Source organism: Mandrillus leucophaeus, unplaced genomic scaffold, assembly GCF_000951045.1.
Source record: "Mandrillus leucophaeus isolate KB7577 unplaced genomic scaffold, Mleu.le_1.0 Scaffold50, whole genome shotgun sequence".
In the NCBI taxonomy this organism is placed as follows: Eukaryota; Metazoa; Chordata; class Mammalia; order Primates; family Cercopithecidae; genus Mandrillus; species Mandrillus leucophaeus.
In genome coordinates, this window is record NW_012105365.1 from 536,340 (window position 1) to 560,071 (window position 23,732).

Sequence of the window (23,732 nt, forward strand, 5' to 3'; positions counted from 1 at the left end):
CTGAAAGTGACATCTCTTCTTTCTTTTCCAAAGCTGTCAAAATGTGTCTCCTCTTTTTTTCTTAATAAGTCAGGCTAGATGTTTATCACACTTACTAATCATTTCAAAAAAACAGCTATTGGTTTCATCGCAGTTATCTACTGGTTTTATGTTTCAATTTCATATATCTCTTCTTGCATATTTATCATTTTGTACTTTCTGCTTGCTTTCAATTTAACTTGCTTCTATACTTCTACTTTGTAGTATGAATGCATAGATCATTCATTTTAAATCTTTCTTGTTTTCTAGTATAAGATTTTAATGCTATACATTTCCCTTTAAGCACTGCTTTAGCTCTATTCCACATATTTTTATATGGTGTGGTTAGGGGCATCTGGCTTTTTAGTCAAGGTATACTGCAAGTTATCAAAGGGTGATACAGGGGGACCAGCATATCTGACATTTTAAAGTAACCACCCTGGGCGATGGAGTTTACTTACTGCCTGCCGCCATAACCATCTTCTATTTTCTCCATTAAACAATCAATTTTCTTGAATTTTATATGAACACCCAGTGACCCAGCTAGAGATTACATTTCCCAATATCCTTATTATCTTGTTCTGGCCATATAACAGGGTTCTGGACAAAATTATATGGGTGGAAGTGTGCAACTTCTAGGTCACACCTTTAGGAAGAAGCTCCTGGACTTCTGGAATATGATGCTGTGGTGCTTACCCAGCTTCTACCAGGTAGATGATGGCAATACCCAAGGAGAGAGACCACAGTTAAAAGAAACCCAGGACCCTGGAGGACTTCACACAGCACAGCCCAACCATCCACCAGCTTGCATTACACATGAGAAAGGAACAAATGATTTATTTTTTTTCTAAGACATGTCATTTTTGCCTCTTTTGCAGTGGGCAAACCAATATGCTAGCTAACACACCGTAGCTGCCATTTAAGATGATAGGAGTGTTGTCAAGGGGTGGGGGCCAGATGGAGGTGAGATGGAGACTGCAGCATAGGTGAGACATAATGGTGACTAGGACTAGTATGGTGGAAAACTGTGGATCAATATCTATTTTAGAACTAGAATTAATAGAACTAGCTGATACATCTGAGCCATAGGATGAGGACAGGATAAGAATTAAGAGTGACTTAAATTGTGGGCTTGAGCCACTGGGTGAAGGATACTGCCATTTACTGAAATAGGAAAACTTGGAGAAGAACAAATTTGAATGATTTTTGTTGTTGTTGTTGTTGTTGTTGTTGCTGCTGAGACGGAGTCTCGCTGTGTCGCCCAGGCTGGAGTGCAGTGGCGCCATCTCGGCTCACTGCAAGCTCCGCCTCCCGGGTTCATGCCATTTTCCTGCCTCAGCCTCCCGAGTAGCTGGGACTACAGGCGACCGCCACCTCGCCCAGCTAATTTTTTGGATTTTTAGTAGAGTCAAGGTTTCACCGTTTTAGCCAGGATGGTCTCCATCTCCTGACCTCATGATCCACCCGCCTTGGCCTCCCAAAGTGCTGGGATTACAGGCGTGAACCACCACACCCGGCCACATCTGACATTCTTTTCAGACATCGAAGTAGATAAATTAACCAGGAGGCTAGATATAAGAGGCTGGGGCTCAGCACTTAACACGTGGTGTCACGACTGTCTGCCTCTTGTCTTTCTCCCCGGCCAGACTGTGAGATCCTTGAAGGTAAAGACAATGTCTTGTTTGATTTTACATCCTAGGTTCTAACACAGTAACTGACAAAAAGTAGATATTCAATACATATTTGTTGAGTTGGTTTATGAATACTTAGTTTTACTAAAAGGCAGTTCATACTAGGAGTTATGGAAAAAACTGCTGTGGGATCAAAATACACTGTACAAGTGATCAAAATAATTAAATAGCTAAGAAAAATGAGAAGACAAATAAATATTTTAATGAAGGTAATACGTTCAGAACATAAAGGCATAAAGAAATATTTATGACATTAATTTTTTAATATATAAGAGATAACATAAATCAAACATAACTACTGTGGAGAAAACAAAACAATTTTGGAGATACTGTAAACATCATTTGGTCTAGTGCTTCTCATAGTACGTTCCTTGGAGTCCTATATTTTCTTGGAGACACTCTTAGGGGGTTGGGGGGAAATTTGGCATTATTGGTGAAATTTCATTGTAAAAAACAATTACACTAATATTTTTTTATTTGCAGGCTATCAATTCTTTAATTTCATTCTATAGGTAAATAAATCGAATCCTCCTTCAACAAACCCAGTTACAAATAGGACTACAGGTTGGGTCTTCCAACAACCAGTCCAGAGGTTATCTTTCATTCCAGAATTTACCTTTAAAAAAACTTGATATACTTCCATATTTACTATCTATCACCTCTTGAGTCATAAATTCCATTAGTTCATTACAAATGGTTAAGCTGTATCACTTATACTGGGCTTAACCATAGTGTAATGCAAAGACAAAGAGCTTTAAAGACAACAACTGGGTTTAAGTTCCGAGGTTATATGAAAGGTTTATGTGTCGGTTATTTTAATGGAGGTAGCACACGGTGCTCAGCTCAACCAACTTTGTTCCTGGGACATTGCTAGGAGATGCATATACAAATTACTACAACATATCCTAATTTTCCCTTTTGGGTTTCAGTGGAATTAATGAAATACTAAATAGAAGTAAAGGAGAGAGTAAGAGGATAAAAAGAAAGTTTCTTTATATTCATATTCGAAAAAAGTATTGCCTTTCCCATGAAATAAAAAATAAAAAACAGAGCCACTATTGAAGGAAGCTTCATATTGTATTTCCATTATCACTATATTATTTATCCAGCAGGTTAAGCTGCAACACACCATGGATAAAATCTCTTCATTTGCTTTCTTCTTTCTCTTCTGAGTGATTTTTTAATCTTACCATCTGAAGTGACAGGCTGCTATTATCAAAGCTATGTATTTCGAGAGTCAGTAGTAGGACTAAATTTCCTTTTTTCATTATTTTTGGTAGAACACACAGACCTTAGGGGTAAGCTATCAACACCAATAACTCTTCAAATTCTTACCAGTCTCCCTTAAGGGAACAAGAAGGGAATTAATCTGTCATCCTAGACAGTATACTGCTTCTCCCCATATTTAAAAGCCTATTTCATTGGGATAACATTGTATAATAAACAGATGAACTAGAACAAAAGAAAAGAAAGCATCTCTAACCAAAAGCTGCTTCAGAGCATAAAGGTAAAGATTAATTTTAAGAGTTTTCAGAGTTTAAGACAAAAAAATCAGTAACAATAACAAAAAAACTAATATTTTTCCCTGCTGATTTGTAGTTGCTATTTCTGAATTTAGTTATGTATTTCCAAAAACTAATCTGACATGAATAGCTTGCTCCCATAAATTTTATTCCTGCGAAGACCATACAAATATGAATAAAGGCATTTAGAAATGCACTGATTTTTAAATGTGTAATCCTCTCAGTTACTACGTTAACCTCCTGAATTTCCCAAAGCATAAACATTCTAGATGATTCGCTTCACTAACTGCTCTTTTGAGAATGTCATTAAATGTGAAGACCTTTCTTAGACAATCTCCTTTCTTAAGACTTTGGGAAGGAGCCTCTTAAAACAAATTCTCATCTTGGTCTGTCTTTTTCAGTTTTCTAAAACTTGTCCTACATATTGTCACAGGTAGCCCTGAAGCAAGAAAAGTTCTCAAAGAGCAGCCTGGGTTATGTGGAGGGAATAAATAGTACTATCTGTCATTGTAGCAATACCTTAATAAACTACTTTTACTAACGCGAATCTCAGTATCTTTAGATGTACCTGGCTATATCCTTCTATTACTTTCTTGAATCCTATCCCAATGTTATAAACATATGGTGTGGCTTGTCAGGCCCGGCTATCGGTGGAAACAATCTGGAATAAGTGTGTACATCAGCAAAAAGTAAGCCACAGCTGTTTTTTGGCAAAAAGTAAGCCATAACCACAGGATCATATAAAAAGAGACGGTAAAATATTGAGCAGTGAATTGGAAGTAGCCTACAGAAGACTGGTTTGTAGTTCTTTTTACTTAAGTACAGGGTTTTGAACACTAAACACAAATTACAGGCTAGATTCCTGGCATTTGTCAAACTCCATTCTTGGGCTGCAGGCCTACAGGGGATGGTAAGTCAAAAAGCAAGAGGAAGTGAGCATTCTGCTGTGTATTTTTCAGCTCACTAACTTTCTAAGCAAAGAAATACCAAGCAGTTGGTTTATATATAAAAAAAAAAATCAGCTTGCTTATTGTGGTATTTTCATAAATAAAATCGCCACTTTACAAACTAGGAGTCAAATAATTATATACATCTCTAGAGAAGATGAAACTATTTCATCATATGGCTCAGTCATTACTTTTTTCAAATTGGAATTACAGAAACAGTTACACCACTAAATAATAATATTTGTTTGTAAATCACAAAATATCTATGTTTGAACAAACAGACCACTCTTACAACTCAAGAGTAGAAGGTTGATTATTTTCTATTAAAAGTTGCTGAGTTTTGGCAGGGTGCAGTGGCTCACGCCTGTAATCCCAGCCCTTTGGGAGGCCGAGGCGGGCGGATCACGAGGTCAGAAGATTGAGACCATCCTGGCTAACACGGTGAAACCCCGTCTCTACTAAAAATACAAAAATAAAAATAAAAATTAGCCAGGCGTGGTGGCGGGCGCCTATAGTCCCAGCTACTCAAGAGGCTGAGGCAGGAGAATGGTGTGAACCCGGGAGGTGGAGCTTGCAGTGAGCCGAGATCGTGCCACTACACTCCAGCCTGGGTGACAGAGCAAGACGCCATCTCAAAAAAAAAAAAAAAAAAAAAGTTACTGAGTTTTGTGTGAAGGATAATATGGTATTGCATTTCTTACCTTTTTTGAAGTAATGTTGATACAGCTCTGCTCAAGTAAGTGAATGCTGCCATTTTAACCAATTCATACCAACTTAAATACATAGGAAGGAGAAGATCAGCAGCAGCAATGTCCCCCAACAGTTTTTCCTACCCCAGAGTACTGATGACAGGTTTTTGTTTTGTTTTGCGACAGAGTCTCGCTCTATCACCCAGGCTGGAGAGCAGTGGCATGATCTTGGCTCACTGCAACTTCTGCCTCCCAGGTTCAAGTGATTCTCCTGCCTCAGCCTCCCGAGTAACTGGGACTACAGGCACATGCCACCATGCCTGGCTAATTTTTTTTTTTTTTTTTTTTTTTTAGTAGAGATGGGGTTTCATCATGTTGGCCAGGCTGGTCTCAAACTCCTGACCTCGTGATCTGCCCACCTCAACCTCCCAAAGTGTTGGGATTACAGGCGTGAGCCACGTCACCCAGCCCTGATGACAAGTTTTTAATGCTTCAGCTTGATCCCCTATTATACTGTTAATTCCTCTGCTTCATAGCCTGGTATTTACTTATTTTGGCACTTCCTACTATGGTTTTAATGTGTTTCCCCAAATCTAAGTTTTGGAAACCTAATCCACAAATTCACGTGTTGATGACATTTGGAGATGGGGCCTTTGGGAGGTAATTAGAACTAGATAAGCTCAGCAGGGTGGGCCCCTCATGATGGAACTGGTGGCTTTATAAGAAGAGAAAAGGAGAACCTGAGCTGACATGCTCTTGCCCTCTAGCCATCTGATGTTCTCCACCATGTTAGGACATAAGAAGGCCCTCACCAGATGCAGCCCCTCAGCCTTGCACTTCCCAGTCTCCAGAACTCTAAGAAGTAAATTTATTTTCTTTTCAAGTTACCCAGTCTGTGGTATTCTATTACAGCAATAGAAAATGGACTAAGATACCTCTCTATCCCACCTGCCACAGTGTCCATAAAACTGTCAGGAAATAAATATTTTTATTGCCCAAGTGTCTATTCTCTTCTGCACTGTGTCTCACTGACAGAAGATGAAATTCCTGAAAGGACAATCTTACTATTAACTCAAAAGAAAAGAATGGATTTTGTGGACAGTATTCTGCTTCTATTTATCCACAACATTCTTTTTCTATTCATAGATTTTATTTTTTAAAGCAGTTTTAGGTTGACAACAAAATTAAGTGGAAGGTACTGAGATTTCTCATATAATCGTATATTTTATTGCTTGTAAAAATTAGCTTAACATTTGGAAAGATAAACGAAAAACCCATTATATTCATGTAAAATACATTTTGCTAGAAAGGTGGTTAAAATATCACTCAAGTTAATCCTTTTCCATTTCACATCTAATTTGACATCATGGTATATTAGGAAGATCAAAATAATGAGATGAGCCACTCTATGCACTATCTGATTATTTATGCCTAAAAAAGATTTTTGCTATAAGGTAGGAAAGTAATAAGGAATTGAAAATCAATTTCAGTTCCTTTATTATTTTACCTTCATAATATCCTCAGAGTGGCGTTCCCTGTATTAAGTAGTAGAAAGAACATTCATCAAAAATTTTGTCAAACTTCTTCAAAATAGAAATTCATTGAAGCCCACTGCCAGGCTTATCAAACACACAACTGCTGAATGACTTGAATCACATCCCAAGAGTCAATAATCAAATTAAATGTGCATATATCACTATTCTATATGACAGATAAGCAATATTCATTTTATTATGAATAATATGAGAGCCAAGAAAAGAACCTAATATTATTCTTCCAAAAAGGTTTTATTAACACCTCTCAGTTGTTTACTTTCTACTTGGCAAACATGAAACATTTTTAATACCAAATTTTACTTAGGCAAATTGATAGTAATTTGCTCTCTTGAGCTTCAAGAAAATGAACTCTGCATCTGAATGTTAAATGTTATCTGCATTAGTGATTTAGGTATTATTAGAACAAGGAACTGCAACAAGAGAAACTAACAAAAAGCATGAATTTGCATCTATTTTTAAACAAACAAATGAAAGAAGGAAAACCATGTTTAATTTTTAAACTTTGGTTCTAACTTCATTCCCACAGAATTCTCCAAAAGATGTATTTAAAAAGAAACACAGAGAAGTTCAAGAAATTTCCTTGGCCTCTGTAATAACTCTGTCATCACAAGTCAATATCTAAGCCGTGTCAGGGCACATAGTGTTTGCTCCACACAAAGTACTCCTTATCTTCCTACCTCTACTCTCAAATCCTAAACTCTATTAGGAGAATAAGAGCAAAACAGCTGCAGTGCAAGGCAGACACTGAAGAGAGACACCAGAAGGTCTGGGCAAAGAGACCAAGAGGTCCAGGAGAAAGAAAGAATTTCCAATTGAAAAATCAGAGAAGAATTCACTGGTGAGGGGGAATATTTCATATATTTTGAATGATGGGTTATATGTAGACATTGGAGATAGAGGAAGAGGAAAAACTGGTGGATACTTAAGCAGAGAAGTTTAATAGCACCATATGCGTCTCTAAACCAATTCTTGCATCTTTACCAGGGATTGACCAACATGAAAGGTAAAATATGACAATACTGACATTTGCTTTTGTCCTGGAGAAGAATATATTCCCACACAGAGACTCAGATTCACTGACAATTTTCATGTCTAGAGTTATTCAAAATTAATAGAAGCCTGAATTTATATTAGGTATTATACTAAGAAAAATTTCATTGAATGGTACATTTAAAATACAGTTTTCAACACTTTCAGTACAACTAAACCCACAAAGAGATTTTAGTAAGAATATGAAAGCCATAGCCTACATACATACACATTACCTGGAAGTGTATGACTGTCATTGTCAAAAGAGACAAATGAGATAGAGGACAAATTCAGCTCCAAGGTCAGATAATCTGTTAACTTGACTTAGAATAAAACTGTTCTCTAAGGGAAATGCTTCAATGACTTGGATAGATTATTTTACGATAAATTTTAATCAAACAGCCATAGCTTTTTATCAAGTTATGTAATAGTGAGACATAAGAAATCAATTTAGGATAGAATATTTTGAGGAGGCTTTTTTCTTGCAGGAGGTTGGGCAGGAGATGATACAAGGTCAGGTTTTAAATGAACTCATGCCTCACTAAAAGATTAACATCCTGGACAGATTTATCCTTGAAGGTAAAGACTTCTGAAGCATAAGAAAAGGTAAGTTGCAAAATGAGAGTGGAAAACAGAATGTCAATCAAGTGGCCAGTCAAGATAAGAAATCACAGTGCTAGGACATGATGATTACAAATCTTCATTTGCTTGTGTATGCAATTAATAATAGTCACCTGATACTAGTAGCACAAAGCCATGAATACACTCATTATAGGGGAGGGTCCCTTAAGGTCCTATTAAAAGTATCTCTGTGAGAAACAAAGGACTCAGTCTAACTGAAGAATGACTTCTACATTTCAGATAGAATGTCCACACTATCTAGGTTTTAAGGTTGTCACATAAGGCCAGGAAATTTAAAACATGCTTAACATTTCAAAGACTTCCACGTATCTTTTAGAGCAGCATTCTTAAGAGAACTCATCAACCAGGGACTGCTTATCTGTTTGAATACAGAAAGATGTCCCATCCCCTGAGACTCTGATTCAGAAGGTCCTGAGTGGGATCTAAGAATGTACATTCAACAAATAATTCTAAGTCATTCTAAGACATAGCTCTGATTAAGAATCAGAGCACAAACAACCAAACAAAAAGACAAAACAGTATTTTGATGAAAGAATAAGCAGATTTGGCATTTAGTCTCAGTTCTGGCACACACTAAACATGTCTTCTTAGGGAAGTTCATATGATCTCTAAAGATAATTTTCTCTGCTATAAAATAAAAGTAATAATAGTATCTACTCTTTCTTGGTCATGGTATATAATAGTTATCTATTAGTATATCTCTATAAAAGATATATATTAGGTATCTACTGGTGTGGAACAAGTTACTACAAAACCCAGTGTGTTTAAGTAACAAACACTTATTATCTTACAGTTTTCTTTGGTCAGGAATTCCAATGAATCTTGGCTAGGTGCCTTTGGCTCAGTCTTTCACAAGGAGCCAATTAAGGTATTAACCATGGCTGTGGTCTCATCTGGGGAGGCAGCCACTTCTAAGTTCACTCACAAGGCTTATCGAGCCTCAGGTTTACATTGGATATTGGCTAGAAACATCAGTTCCTTGATATGAGGGCCCCTCCTCAGAGCAACTCATAACATGGCAGCTGATTTCTCTCACAGTGAGCTGGTAAGAGAGGAAGAGAAAGTAAGCAAGAAGTAACAATCATTTTGTCACCTAGTCTCAGAAGTCATATCCCATCACTTTTGCCATATTCTATCCATTAGAAGCAAGTGATGAGGTCCAGCCCACACTCAAGGGGAGAGCATTACACAAGGGCATAAACACCAGGCGGTGGGCACACTAGGAGCCATCTTAGATGCTGCCCACCTCAAGAGATAACATATGTAATGTTCTGAGGAATAAGACTTACGTGGGGAAGCAGTCTGCAAATGAAAATTTTACTCAAAGGCAGAATGTCAATTATGAAAACACGCTTCATGGATAACATTCAGGGAATCTGCTAAGAAGTGTCACCACCTCCTCACTTGCCTCAGATGTGTCACACTATCCAAGTATTTAACCATCTTTTTCAGTCTGACACATCTGTGAACTTGTTAGTCAAAAAGGGAAGAAAAAAGGGTGAGCAAATGAGGGACCTCATGACCCACCAAGTAACACTCTTGACAATTCACACTTTATATTTAGCATGGGAAGCAGTAATATAATGGCTATAAGGAGTACAGGAAAAACAAAAAAATCAGGAACTTGATAAAATTGTTTCCTGGAGTTTCTCCCTACAAAGCTGTTTATCAGCTTGACTTGGTGATATGCTCTAATGAAATTTACATGGTCAGTGTGGCAGCTTGAAAACACAGCCCTGATATTCTTGACATTCTTGACATTCTTATGTACAAATGGGATCTGTGTCTCCTTCCCTTGACTTTGGGTGAGGGTTTGTGACTGTTATGACCAGAAGAAAGTTACTGCGTGACTTCCGAAGCTAAATTAAGAGAAACCACACAGTTTCCATCTGGTCCTCTTGGGCCACCCACTCTTGGAACTCAACCACCATGACATAAGGAAGTCCAAACCAGCCCACATGGCAAGAACCCTTGGAGAGCCCTAAGACTCTGAAGAAAGAAACAGGAATATTTGGCTAGTCCCAACTACTCCAGCCCTGATTAGTCGAGATCCAGCTACCATGTGTCTGCAACCCAAGTCCAGAACTGCCCAGCCAAGCCCTTACTGAATTCCTGACCCTGAAACCATAAAAGAAAATTTAAAAATGATTATTGTTGATTTAAACTAGGGAATTTTGAGGTGGTTACATAAGAAAAAACAACCAGAACAACCAGGAAGTAGTCATATATGTTGACAATAAAGTCATGTATATTAAAAAGATAGTAATATTAAGCAGCAATACATTAAGTTAAAATTTTTTCAACACATTTAAGACAGACCACAGAGGTAAGCCATCGCCTCCAGAAAAGTCTTTGGTAAAAATTACTACAACAGGGAAATATTTATAGGTAGTAGAAACATATAAAAGCATTCTTATGTTAATAGGAAAGTAAACTATCACAAATCATACAAATTGGAAAGACAACATTTCTATTGCCATAATAATGTCTCAGATAAAAAATAGATTAAAAATCTAGTCAGCAACTGTTTCCTCCTATCACATCAGTTGCAAATCATTTATTATTTCACCAGCATTATGAATATTATCCATTCCCTTATCATCTGCCTTCCATATGCACATCACTGTGCCAGCCATACCCCACTCCCTTTCATGTAGGGATCATGCAGATCATAAAATCTTCAAATTTATTCTTTCTCCTCTAAAACATTTATTCAAATCTCCCCCTCCATCCTTCCCCTCCTTCTTTCCTTTCTTTCAGAAAAATGTTTCATCCACATTTCAAGGCACTGTGTCCTCCACACATCCTCTCTCAACTGCTCCAATACCTTGATCCATCATGCCTTCTTGGATGTTTGGTGTCCTTTACCTTACAAATATACTAGTTTTCATTATTTTAAAAATACTTAGATTATAAAATATATGGAATATTGATTGAAAAATATACTCAAGGTGACATCAATTCTCTTCATTAACCCAATTCTCAAAGTTGTCTACAGGTTCAGTGTTTTCCAATTCTTCACTACCCACTCACTCTTTAAATCCATTGTAACCTAGCTTCACATATTCAGCACTCAAAAGTTACCAACCAGTGGCCTGTCTCAGCTTTCTGAGTGTTTGATGCAGCTGGTATATAGTTCCTTCTTGAAATTCTTCTACTTTTGACTTTCAAAAAAAGCACTCTCCGGGTCTCTTCATCCTCTGGACATTCTTCCTCCATTCTCCCCTCTGAACTATCACCTACTCTCCAAAACAGAAACATTTCCATTTTCTTCTGTCTATACTAACTCTCATGGTGAACTGACTCAGAAAGTCCAAATCCCTAGCGCCGGCATAATTATTACTTGGAATACGTATTCAGTTGGACTTCAAACTCTGTGGTCACTCAATCTAATGCCTGAATTGTAACATATACAGAAATTTAATGTTCCACACAAAGCAAGCACTTCCCAAATAAGAAAATGTTTCATATAAAGGATGTCAAAGCAACAAGAGCATCAGAAATCACCTCAATAAGTGGGAGAATGATCCTTAATTTAACAAATTCAGGCATGAGAACTATCATTTAATACTATTATTATTAAACCCACCCAAGTTGCTACTCCCTTTGCCTCAAATGCTTTGATCCCTGTTATTTGTGAGTTTGGCGCCCTTACAACCTTCAGTGAACAAGTATCACCTCTGAGAGAAAACTCCCCAAAACATGATGTATAAAGTGGCATCTCACAGAATAACTCTTAAGAAACACATTAGATATTTATTTTCTCAATGTCTATCTTTCCTTACAGGAATATCAGTTCTATGACAGGAGGAATGTTATTTTGTGTACTGCTGTCTCCTCACAGCATGAAAAGATTATTTAGGCCAGAGTAAGCACATAATAAATATCTGTTGAATAAATGAGTAACTTAGAAAATGAATGATTTAATTAAAGTGTTCTCATTTCCCATTTTATAGAAAGTTTGTGGTACTCTAATGCAAAAGCACTGAAGTAAAAAGAAGTTCTTTTACTACATGAGTTAATTCAATATCTGGGCCACAAACAGCTTGTCTTTTAATAGAATTTTCTTAGTTAGAAGTAATGTGATTAGCTATTCTATAGATGGATATTCCACTGTCTTAGCTTTCATGTAAGACAAATGACCTTACTGGAGTTTGCTACCAACATTTATATTTGCTTAGAAGCATGGAACTTTCTTTATTAGAACATCCATCTAATGTCTCCATACATGAATCACTCAGTGTTTATTTTTCCAACATCTTCATTTTCACTGGATCTCTTCTGAACACTTTTCTTCCACATAGACTTTTTTTTCCTCATAGAGTATTGACCAGGGAGGACCTTAAGATGTTATTAGTCCAGGGTTTTTCAACCTTCCTTTCAGTAGTGGGATCTATTTCACTGCAATATCTTAATAGAAGCAGAGCCAAGAGTGGAAAACCTAGAACTATGCCTCCCTCTGAGGCTATACCCACCTTCACTCCAGCATCACTGAAACATCAAAGAGAATCACAGGTCTCCTCTGAAAAACCATGGAAAGTCTAACCTTTCTTAATAAACCCACATGTGCTTTCTGTATTGACTCTTTTGGGGCAGGAAATCTTTCTTTTCCTCTGGGCTAAAAGCATTTACTGGGCACATACAATGTGCCACAAACTATATGAGCAGTGTGCAGAACACGTTGGGAATAAGCAAGGAAGGGCTCTGGCTTTATAACCCACCACCCCTACCCACCGAACAGACCTGAGCTGATGGATTATCTTGCTCCAGGGAGTGATTTTCTTTTTCTGTTCTTATCCTTTATTTCTCTTCTGGTCACCCTCCCTTGATTTGTGTCACTGTACTGATTCTCCCCTGGTCTAACCCTCCAATCCCCCAAAACATGAACATCCCCTACAGGGTAGGCAGTGGTCCATAGCATTTCTTTCTATCTTCTCATGATTCAAGAACTAATATGATGTGGGAGCCAACCTTGTCTCTTTTGGGTGAATGGCTCCTTGATTCCCATCCATCTTCCTGATTTAGTTGTGTATGAGTTATACACTGGACATGTCCATCTGAGGTCACCCGCTATCACATAAAGTCCAGTATCCTGAGCTCTCTTCTTCCTCTCCCTGCAGTAGTAGTCCTTTTCAATGTTCCCACTATTTTCAATGACCTCACTAATAACTTAGTTCCCCAGATTTGAAACTTTTAAGTTATCTTTGACCCTTTCCTCTTTCACATCATTTATATCCAAGATGTGTAACAATAGTTTTGCAACATCTTTCTGACCTGATTTCCTGAAAGCTATTCAAATGTAGCTCAGCTGACCGTATTTTTGAAGCAAGTAGGGGCTATGTTTGTTGGTTTACCACCATAGTCACAGTGACTGTCACATAAGATGCCTAATAATCTTTCTGAATGAATAAATAATTAAATGGGGCAAAAATATGCAATGTTTACTGTAGCATAAAAACTGCAAGCAAATTATCTAGTAATAGAGAAATGTTTGAGTTTCTCTATTATTTGGGAACATTTGTAAGGTATTATAGTATAATTAAAATAACATTTTCAAGTATATATTAATGACTTGGAAATGGCTCTCTATTTCATGTTAAAGAGAAGCTAAACACAAAACCATAAATTTATTATGAACTCAATTGTGAAAATCTAGAAAAGGGAATACAAAAATGTTTAATGTTGGTTATATCTCAGTGATTTTTTCTCATACTTTTCTTTTACTTATATACAGTTGATTCTCTGAAAAGATTTTTCACCATGTAAATGACTATGCCTATAGATGAGGCTTGAAGGAAACAAGTACAAATTAAGAGGTACTTGTTCCAGGGTGGGAGGTAGAGTATTATAATCTATTGTCCTTGTTTGTTTTTCTAAAACTAATTTTAAAATTGTAGCTTAATATTTTCAATATTCTTCACCCCAACAAGAGTTGTTTAATTCTCTACTTCTGCCAGTATTTATATAGTTGAATTTATCATTTTATCACATTTTTCTTTTTTAGAGACGGGGTCTCACTCTGTCGCCCAGGCTGGAGTGCAGTGGCACAATCATAGCTCACTGCAGCCTTGAACTCCTGGGCTAAGTGATCTTCCCACCTCAACTTCCCAAGTAGCTGGGATCATAGGCACGTACTACCACACTGTATTGTATTATTTTTGTTAATATTCTCTTACATTACTCTTCTGTTATGCTGTTTTATTACATTATGGATAAAATGAGGTTTAAAAATGCGAAACTATCAAAGTGCAGTCTTGAACATTCCACTCACCTTCCACCTACTCCTATACCACTGCCTGATGTCTCCTTTTCCCCTTTATTTTCACTTCAAATATTATACTTTCTTTAATGCTTAACAAAAATTTTCTTAGCAATTTTTCTTTAAACACCCATAACTTACACATAATACAGTAACATCAAGCATTTTTTAAAAATAAAAAATGGTTCGAGCTACAAGACAATATTGAAATCACTTAGTTTAACTTCCTCCTTTACAATGCAGAAACTACTGTCCAATTTGAAAAGGTGGCTTGCTGGGGTAGTGGGTGAGCGGGGGCAGAAAACAAAAACCTTGGATTAGAGCACAACATTTAACCCTTAGAGTTCAGTATTTTAACTAATAGGGAATCCACTGTTATTGCTGGGTCTCACATCTGCTGATCAATTGCTCAGCAATTATTCATGACTCCATTCCTAAAGTATGCCTTGCCCACCTGCCTTGATTTTCATGGTCATTACTCCAGGCTGGTATCATGACACATAATTCTTCTATGTCTTCATTGTACCTAATGTTGCAGAGTAACTGCTGAAGTAGTATGGCAGAAATGACCTAAAACAAATCCAGTAATGGTAATGATGATACAAATCTGTGATAGCAATATTCCATCCTAACCATGTGGCTGTTACAATACATCCACCTGAATGGTAATAACCATCAAGGAGGTGGTATCGGCTTTCTCTTATATTCTATAAGTCTTTCCTAACCAATCATGAAGCTGTAGGATTATGGTTCCAGTTCTAAAGATCCTGGAATCAGAGCCATGTGGAGGAAAACAAGGACAGGAACTGAATCTGTAAACTGTATCTCCACAGTCAGTTTAATGCAAAGTGCAGTGGCTTAAGGAATAATCCGACTCAAAAGCCAGACTGAGTACTATAGTAGCTTTCAAAGTTGCAAGTGGATCGTTACACACACACATGCAATAACTCAAATTCTGAATGGCATATATTGATGAAGAGGAATATTTTAACAATCGCATCAATCAAATAATGTACAATAGTTTAAAAACCAGTGGATGAAATTTCATTGTAAGCCAGGAGACCCAGGAGACAAGGAAAGGTGTGATTTGTCAGGGTTATCAACATTCAAAGACAGAGAGAAAAAGAACAGATCTGAAAAACGGAATCATGCCAGCTCCTTTGTCGTGACTGTTACACAACGGGCCATGAGCCACAGAGACCCAGAAGCATCTGCCAAAGGTTTCAGACAGCTGTGCAAGCATTCCCTGCCATTTGTTCAGCTGTTTTGAAGTGAGAGAGACACATATTCCCAGGGTTGCACCAAGTACCCTTCTTTTTCAATTCAGAATAATATGTTTAGAATACAAAATTTTTATTAGTTGTGATTTTGTCACTCCGAATATATATTCACCTGGATGAATGCATTTGCTGCATATTCTGCAACTAATGGAGGTGAATAGAATACACCATGCCATATTAAAAACCGGGTAATGCTAAAGAAGTGAAAATAAATACTCTTTCCACCTAAGAGCAGAGTTACTGCTTGGAGAATTAGGTGCCTATTTACCTGCCAATTCAAAATGTCTTGAATATAATTTATCAAAATTCCATCATCTTCCTTCCTTTCTTGCATATCACAATGTCAAGGAAAATGATTTAATGGTGAAATTTCAGATTGTAGCATATCCCAGCTCACCTTATATATATGAACATGGTTATTATGTTCCAGAAATGAATTCATTGAACTTGTTAAAATTGTGAACTGCTCCCTTCAACCAAAGGAAGAAAAAAAGAGAATAGGGAAAAAAGAACCTTAGAAAGAAAAACGTAAAGACTTTTACTAACCGATCTTTATTTCCTTTCACATATTTTATAAAGACTCAGTGTGTGGGAACTAATTATATTAGCTGTCTTGGGTAACATGCTATTAATTTTGTGCTTCAAAGTTATTAACCACCTTTCTATGTACAGTTCACAGGCAAATGAATGAACTTAATCCACGTATTAAAACACAAAACAAACCAAATAATCCCATGTTTCATGACTTTTCAAAGTTGATTATCTCCTTGGCAATGCTTTACCAGAGGCTAGATATCCAACTGCCACTTTAGAAAAGAGTCTCTGGCAGTTTATATTAGAGGCCTGTTAAAGTGGATTTAATCACTATTTAATAGTCATTCCTTCCAAGATTAGACATAAAAGGTCACAGAGGAAAAGCATTTATTTTTTCTCAGTGATTTAACCATACTGGGTTTATAAAATTTCCTCCTCCAAGGATCACACCAGTCTTGAGAGAGTCTACTTGTGTGATAATATAGCTAATACTTGCAAATTTAAACAATTCAGTAGAGAAAATAAAATATTTAAAATGATAACATTTAATGTTGAAAGAATTCTTTAGATTTCTCTTTATCTGGCTTCGTCTAATTCTTCAGGGCAAAACATAGCATCATTTAATTCTACAGCAGTAATTTTATATAGAGGATGATCTTCATTTCCTAATTATCAAAGGACATTTTATTGTAAGAGGCATTAGATGTGTAAAATAACTACAGTAAATGAAAGCACTATTGCCATAAATCATGATGCTTATCTGCATTTGTGGGTCTCTGTGCTCCAACAAGAGCAATGGTAGTTTAGTGTATCAATAATCCCATGGGAAATTTAAAATGATTTATATCTCTGACTTATTAAAAGCCTAGTCATAGCTCAAAGGTCTCCGAATACCCATAAAATTAGGAAACTAATGCCATAATATTAATAAATAATTGCAAAATTTCATACAGGAAGTAATCCAATAAGACATTACCCAATGGAAATTACTTCTGTTAAAGATTTCAAATGAAAGCTTTGACTAAGCTATGTCAATAAATTATGCTTTTATGAAACTTACTTTTTTGTTCTGTTGCTGTATATCTCACTTATATAACAATTTCTTTTCCTTTATAATTCAAGCTAAAGTAATACATAGGTGGAGCAATGTCTTTCAGTACAATTCCCTTTTTAAAGTTTTCTGCTTTCAAATACAGTATAGTAATAATTCTACCAGATATCAGTAATTTGACAAGTTACATAATTATTGTTCAACAGCTATCAGAGAGTGAAAAGTGGAGTCTAAAGTTTAGAAAATTATCAGCATATAATTTAGTGATACTATTATTATTATACAGGAGCTTTATGTAAATAAAAATGCTAAATATTTGGAGATATGTTTTTGCATAAAAATGTATATACACTACAGCTCACTGAAGTTCCTTCTAGGCCATTTTTGTCAATACAAAATATATGGAAAAGTTTATATTTTTAAGAAAATTATTGTGAAAAAGTTATTTAAAATAATTGAATAAAAGTAAAGTATTGAGTAGAACAAAAAAACAAACATGTTTATAAAAGCTGCACATTTATGCTAATGGCCATAAAATTGAGTAATTTAATCTTGGATAGGAAAGTACTATTTTATATTATTTTTATAGACACAGTACAATCTCAGTAAAGTGAATAAGAGATGTTCTTGGGAGCAGGGAGAAAAGGGGGCTTCATGAGTTTAAATGAAGGGATGGATATGAAGAAATGGTCAATACATCTATATAAATTAAATTTTATTGAAATAAGGTCTTCTTATTCTAATAATTATTCTTAACTGACAGGATGATTGTGCAGCATTTTATTATAGTGAAAAACTGAAAACAAGCTATCAACATTGGGCTGGTTAAGTAAATAATGTCTCATCCATACAACGAAACACTCCCCAGTCATTAAGAATGATAGGTTTCTGAATTTATTTTTCATTGAAAGGTGCTAATTACAAATTGTTTAGTGAAAATAGCTGGTTCCAAAAGCATATACAAGATATGATTCAATCTTTTCAAATATGTATAGAAAAACTCTATAGAAGGTATATGTCCAAGTACTAGATGTGGTTTTCTCTGCATGGTAGGACAAAGGGTGATTTTTCAGCTTTTATTCATTTTGACACTGTAGGAATTTTCCATTATAAAGATACACTATTTTTATAATCATGTTAACATTTTTGGGAATTTATAGATATCGAATAAAATAAAATTGAAAGGAAGTGGATACAGATGGTTTCTGAAAGAACAAAACCAACAGGACAACACTTTGAGGACGGTTTCTATGTTAGGTACTTTGTTGATTGTCCATTTGTTGTTAGCGCACAGCGACTCGCAGGGATATAGGCTGCTGCATAGAGGAATCAGATGTGCTTTAATTTCCTAGTTTCTAGTCTTTTTTTCTTACCATTTTATTGCTGACATTAAGGTGAACACAATAGTGATGGAGCCTCAGTTTGTATCACTACGCTCTATTGCAGATTTTATTCTCAATATGATAGCTATATTTTAATGTTGCACTTAATTTGTCTAACTCTGATTTCATGTTTTAAATTATAGGTTTATATGAATATTAGCTAATGTGGAAACTCCACTGAATAAAAGTATTTGGCATAAAATGATGTAATAAAAATAACAATGATTTATATATATGTAAAGTATTTACTATGTGCCAAGCAGAGTCCTAAAAGAACTTATATATTAGTCAATTATTCTTCAAAGCCACCTATGAAGAAGGTGCTATTATTATCCCTCATTTCAACCATGAGAAAACTAAAGCTCAGAGAACTAATAAGCCCCTTTGCTGAAAGTCCCATGGCTAAAAAGTGACAGAGAAGGGTGATAAGTCCAGATAGTCTGGCTCCAGAACACTTACTTTTTGCAGATTTTCAAAAGTTTAAATAAGCTTTTAATTTTAGAATAGTTTTAGATTTACAGAAAAGTTACAAAACATAATACAGAGAGCTCATGTACACCCCTCGCCCAGTTTCCCTCTTTAGTGAAAATCTTACATAATATGGTACATTTGTCACAGCTAAGAAACTCACATTGGTACACTGATATTAACTGAACAACATACTTAATAATGTCTTTCCTTTCAAGTATTTCATCCAGGAGATCACATTACATTGAGTTGTCATGTCTCCCCTAGCCTCCTGTGATTTATGACAGTTTCTCAAACTTTCCTTGTTTTTGATGACTTTGACAGTTTTGAAGACTACTAGTCATGTATTTTGTAGAATGTCTGTCAGTTTTGGCTCGTGTGATGTATTTTTTACGATTTAACTGGGGCTATGGTTTGGGGAGGAAGACCACAGAGGTGAGCTGCCATTATCAACACATCATATCAAGGGTACACCCCACTAACATGACTTATCTTTGCTGATGATAGCCTTGGAAAACCTGACTGAAGTACTGTTTAACTGGTGTCTCTATTGTAAAGTCACCGTCTTCCCACTGTCCATGCTCTGCTTTATGGAAGGAAGTTATCAAAGCTCACAGTCAAGGGGGACGGGGGAGTTAAGCTCCACCTACATGAAGGGGAGGGAGTATCTATATTAATTATTTGGAATTCTTCTGTCATTTTTAACCCATTACTTTCTCTATATTGCCTCTCCCGCCCTGTTCCTTCTTACCACTTTGACATGTTATTCATGTACAGTAGTATAAAAACATAGTTCTTAACTGATTTCCTGCTTTTTCAAAGGTCCAAAATATGTTAGAACCAAATGTGACAATAAATTTGTTTTAAATTATTTTCCACAGACTGCTGTAAAATTTGTCATTAAGTGACTAATTAGAAACCATTTTTTCTCAGAAATACTCTGTAAAGGACTTACCAGAAATATTCGTTCAAGTTGATCCTGAATGTCTTTCATTCCTGGAAAAGCAGCAACTCCTTGGATCATTTCAACAAAGATGCAACCTACTCCCCTAAAGAGAGAAGAAAGAATAATTACAAAACTTCAATGCATTCTGCTTAGGAAAACTAAATCTGGAATTAGAATATCCACTCCTACAGAAGAGAAGCAGCGGGTAAACAGTTTTCTTTTTCCTTCTAACTTTTTAGATTCAGGGGTACACGTGCAGGTTCGTTACATGGGTATACTGTGTGACTCTGAGGTCTGAGGTATGAATGATCCCATCACCCAGGTACTGAGCATACATAGTACCCAATAGTTTGTCAACCCTTGTCTCCCTCCCTTCCTCCTCCTTCTAGTAGTCTCTAGTTTCTATTGTGGTCATTTTTATGCTATGAGTACCTGATGCTTAGCTCCCACTTATGAATGACAACATGCAGTATTTGGTTTCCTGTTCCTGTGTTAATTCACTTAGCATAATGGCCTCCAGCTGCACCCATGTTGCTGCAAACAACACTATTTCATTCTTTTTCATGGCTGCATGGTATTCCATGGTATGTATGTATCACATTTTCTTTCTCCAGTCCATTGTTGGTGGGCACCTAGGTTGAGTCCATGTCATTGCTATTGTGAATAGTGCTGTGGTGAATACGTGAGTGCATGTATCTTTTTTTTTTTAGAATGATTTGTTTTCTTTCAGATATATACCTAGTTATGAGATTGCTGGGTTGTATGATAGTTCTGTTTTAAGTTCTTTGAGAAATCTCCAAATTGCTTTCCATGGTGGCTGAATTAATTTATTATACATTTTCACCAACAGTGTATGAGCATTCCCTTTTCTCTGTAGCCTTGCCAGCATCTGTTGTTTTTTGACTTTTTAATAATAACCATCCTGACTGGTGTGAGATAGTATCTCACTGTGGTTTTGATTTGCATTTCTCTGATGATTAGTGATGTGGAGCATTTTTTAGTATGTTTGTTGGCTGCTTGTATGTCTTCTTTTGAGAATGCCTGTTCATGTCTTTTGCCCATTTTTAATGGAGTTATTTGATAAACAGTATTTTTAATGAGCACCATGAGCTATCTAGGTGACGTACACCTAGATCCCATAACCTACCCACTCCTCCTGCCCCCATCTACTGCCCTGAAATAACTCTAAATAGATGCAACTATACTGGGCTCAGAAAAGGGTGGAAACCAATAAAATAGTGCATTCTAGTGCTATTACTTACAGAATACAGTTAAGTCCTTAGCTTGATATATGAGTCCTCACAGTCATGTTCAAACATCCTTTTCCAACTATATTTCACAAACTCATAAAGTATTGTAGCCTCTAGACCTTCAGTGGTTCTCAATCCTCTTTGCATTAGAATCACCTGGAGAAGGTTAAGAAACTGCATATCTCTGACCACAAACCCCAGAGATCCTGTTTCAATTTATCTAGGTTGGAGCTCAGGCATCCACATGGGCTGCTCAGATGATTCAGGGCAGCTACAGTGAGAATCGCTGAGCCAGACTGATGTACCTGAGTGCCAAGCATAAACTTATACCATTTTACTCAAATTGCTTCACTACCTAGAGTACCCTCCTTCTTCGCCTATTTGCTCTTGATAGCGAATTCCAACTCAACCACTATAATCCTGTTTAAATGCATCTCCTCTGTGATACCTTTCATGGATCTTTCAGCAGACAGAATTGCTCCCCTTATGAGCTTATGGATTAAGCCCTTACTCAATATATCAGCCATCTACTATGCTTGACATTCTTTCGCAGCTTGACCTGCCAATCTCACAGTTCCCACCTAGCAAGTTAGTCCAGTAAATCAAAAGGCCTTGCCTCTCAGACTGCTGCATCTTGCACCTCGCCCAAAAGGAATAACCAACCCATAGTATGGACAGGGAGCCACTTAGATACTTCTGCTCCTCTGGAGAATAGGGCAGTATGGTAAGAAACTAGCATATGTAGATGGCTAAATCACATTAGTGTCAGGGAAGTGGCATGAATGGCTACACATTCCTGCAGATGAACTCCCCTGAACTGACTAGGTTCTTGACTTCTGCAGGCTTAGATGTTCAGATGATCCAGTTTTGTTTTGTTTTGTTTTTTAGAACTCTCTACCTCCTGGAAATTCTCCAGATTTTTACATTGGCTGTATTTGAATGGGTTTATGTTTCCTGCAAGTATTCTAATAAAACCATGAACATATTGGGACACTTCTTCCACTGCTGCACCCCCATACTCAATTTAGGGCAAGCAAACCCTTGAGTCTTTATTTCAGAAACCTAAGGGTTAAGACCAAGTGACCTACTTCTCTAAAGCTACTCCAGTTGTTATCACAGTTGTATATAAACAGTGTTTTGAATTAAAGAAGTGATGTATTTGCAGAAATTGCTTCCCTATTGTACCACATGATTCTTATTCAAAGTAAACACCAATAATATACAGTGTTAAAATGACTCAAAACAAACAAATGCCATTTTATATCATAGGATGTAATTTTATTTAAGTAGTAAATAATTCCAAACCAGCGTTCTAGGTAGATGGGTTTTTACACAACATGTTTTCATTTTAGATTTGAAAGACAACATAGGTATCAAGAGAATTATTTTATTAGCATATTAAAACACAATGATGTGCTTATAAATATTAGGGCTTCAGATGTCTGGTTAAGTCTACTTAAATTTTCAGTATGGTGGCTTTCCAAATTTTTCTGTCAGGAATTCTTTTCTAAGACTATTTTCTTCTTATTTAAGTTTATACAATAAAATACCTTGGATCTTAAATAGCTACCTGCACCTTCCTTTTTTACACTCAGCGTATCCTCTCTGCTCTTTACTTTTCGGTCTTCATTTTTTCCCACCATAAGCTGCAGCTCAGAGTGTGAGGAGCCTTAGCAGAAGACATAGCCACCCCCATTATGTACATAGCTAGGCTGGCTAGGAAAGTAACTATTACATTGCCAGAACTACTTATAGAATTTATTTTAGCACTACTTGTGTTTAGTCTATATCATCTCCATAATATGTTACTTAGAACGATTAAAAGACAAATCTATGCTGCAATTCTATTCAGCTGGAATGGAATGATGTAGCATTTTTATAGGCTCTTATCTGCTTAGCTGGCTAAGACTTGGATTTTCGTTTCTAGTGGATGTTTCCTATGACATCATCTTTTTCAAAGATGCTTGAGGATGTACTAAAGAAGCTGAGGGAATTACACTTAAAGGACTCACAAAAAGAGATAAAATGTAAAAGAAAATAAAAAGTACATGTATAAAACATATCAACATATGAATATAACAGAATTCCTTATTACTGGACTGCCTTATTGCCATACAGCAATAAGAGTTCCTCAATTTATTAGAAAGAACTAGTGTCTGCTTTCCCCACACCTCTTTCTACCCTCCATTAGCCCCATGCTCCCTCTCTCAATGGATTAAATTGACTGCACTGAATGGTTTACTGAGAAAAAAAAAATTCATCCACTTAAGCACTATAATTTATGATACATAATCTTATATCAGGAAATATCTCCTTTGTTCCTTCTTTTGAGAATTTGAATAATTATGTAATTATCACCTACTTAGTCTAAATTTTTCAAGAATAAGAACTGGTCACAAAAGCTTACAATCAAAGGTGTCACAGGATGCAGTATGCTCAAACTCTTATTTTAGGATTAGTTCCCCAG

The 23,732-nt window shown here is 36.3% G+C and overlaps 1 protein-coding gene across 4 annotated transcripts in view; it reads right to left on the minus strand.

The window, feature by feature from the left end:
* The window catches only part of CDK14 (cyclin-dependent kinase 14), a 603,701-nt gene that overhangs the window by 196,792 nt on the left and 383,177 nt on the right, over positions 1–23,732 (minus strand). For all 4 annotated transcript variants that reach the window (XM_011996009.1, XM_011996010.1, XM_011996011.1 and 1 more), the window contains one exon: positions 20,025–20,118. In XM_011996009.1, the coding sequence (XP_011851399.1) occupies positions 20,025–20,118 (94 nt within the window). The remainder of the gene's footprint in view (positions 1–20,024; positions 20,119–23,732) is intronic.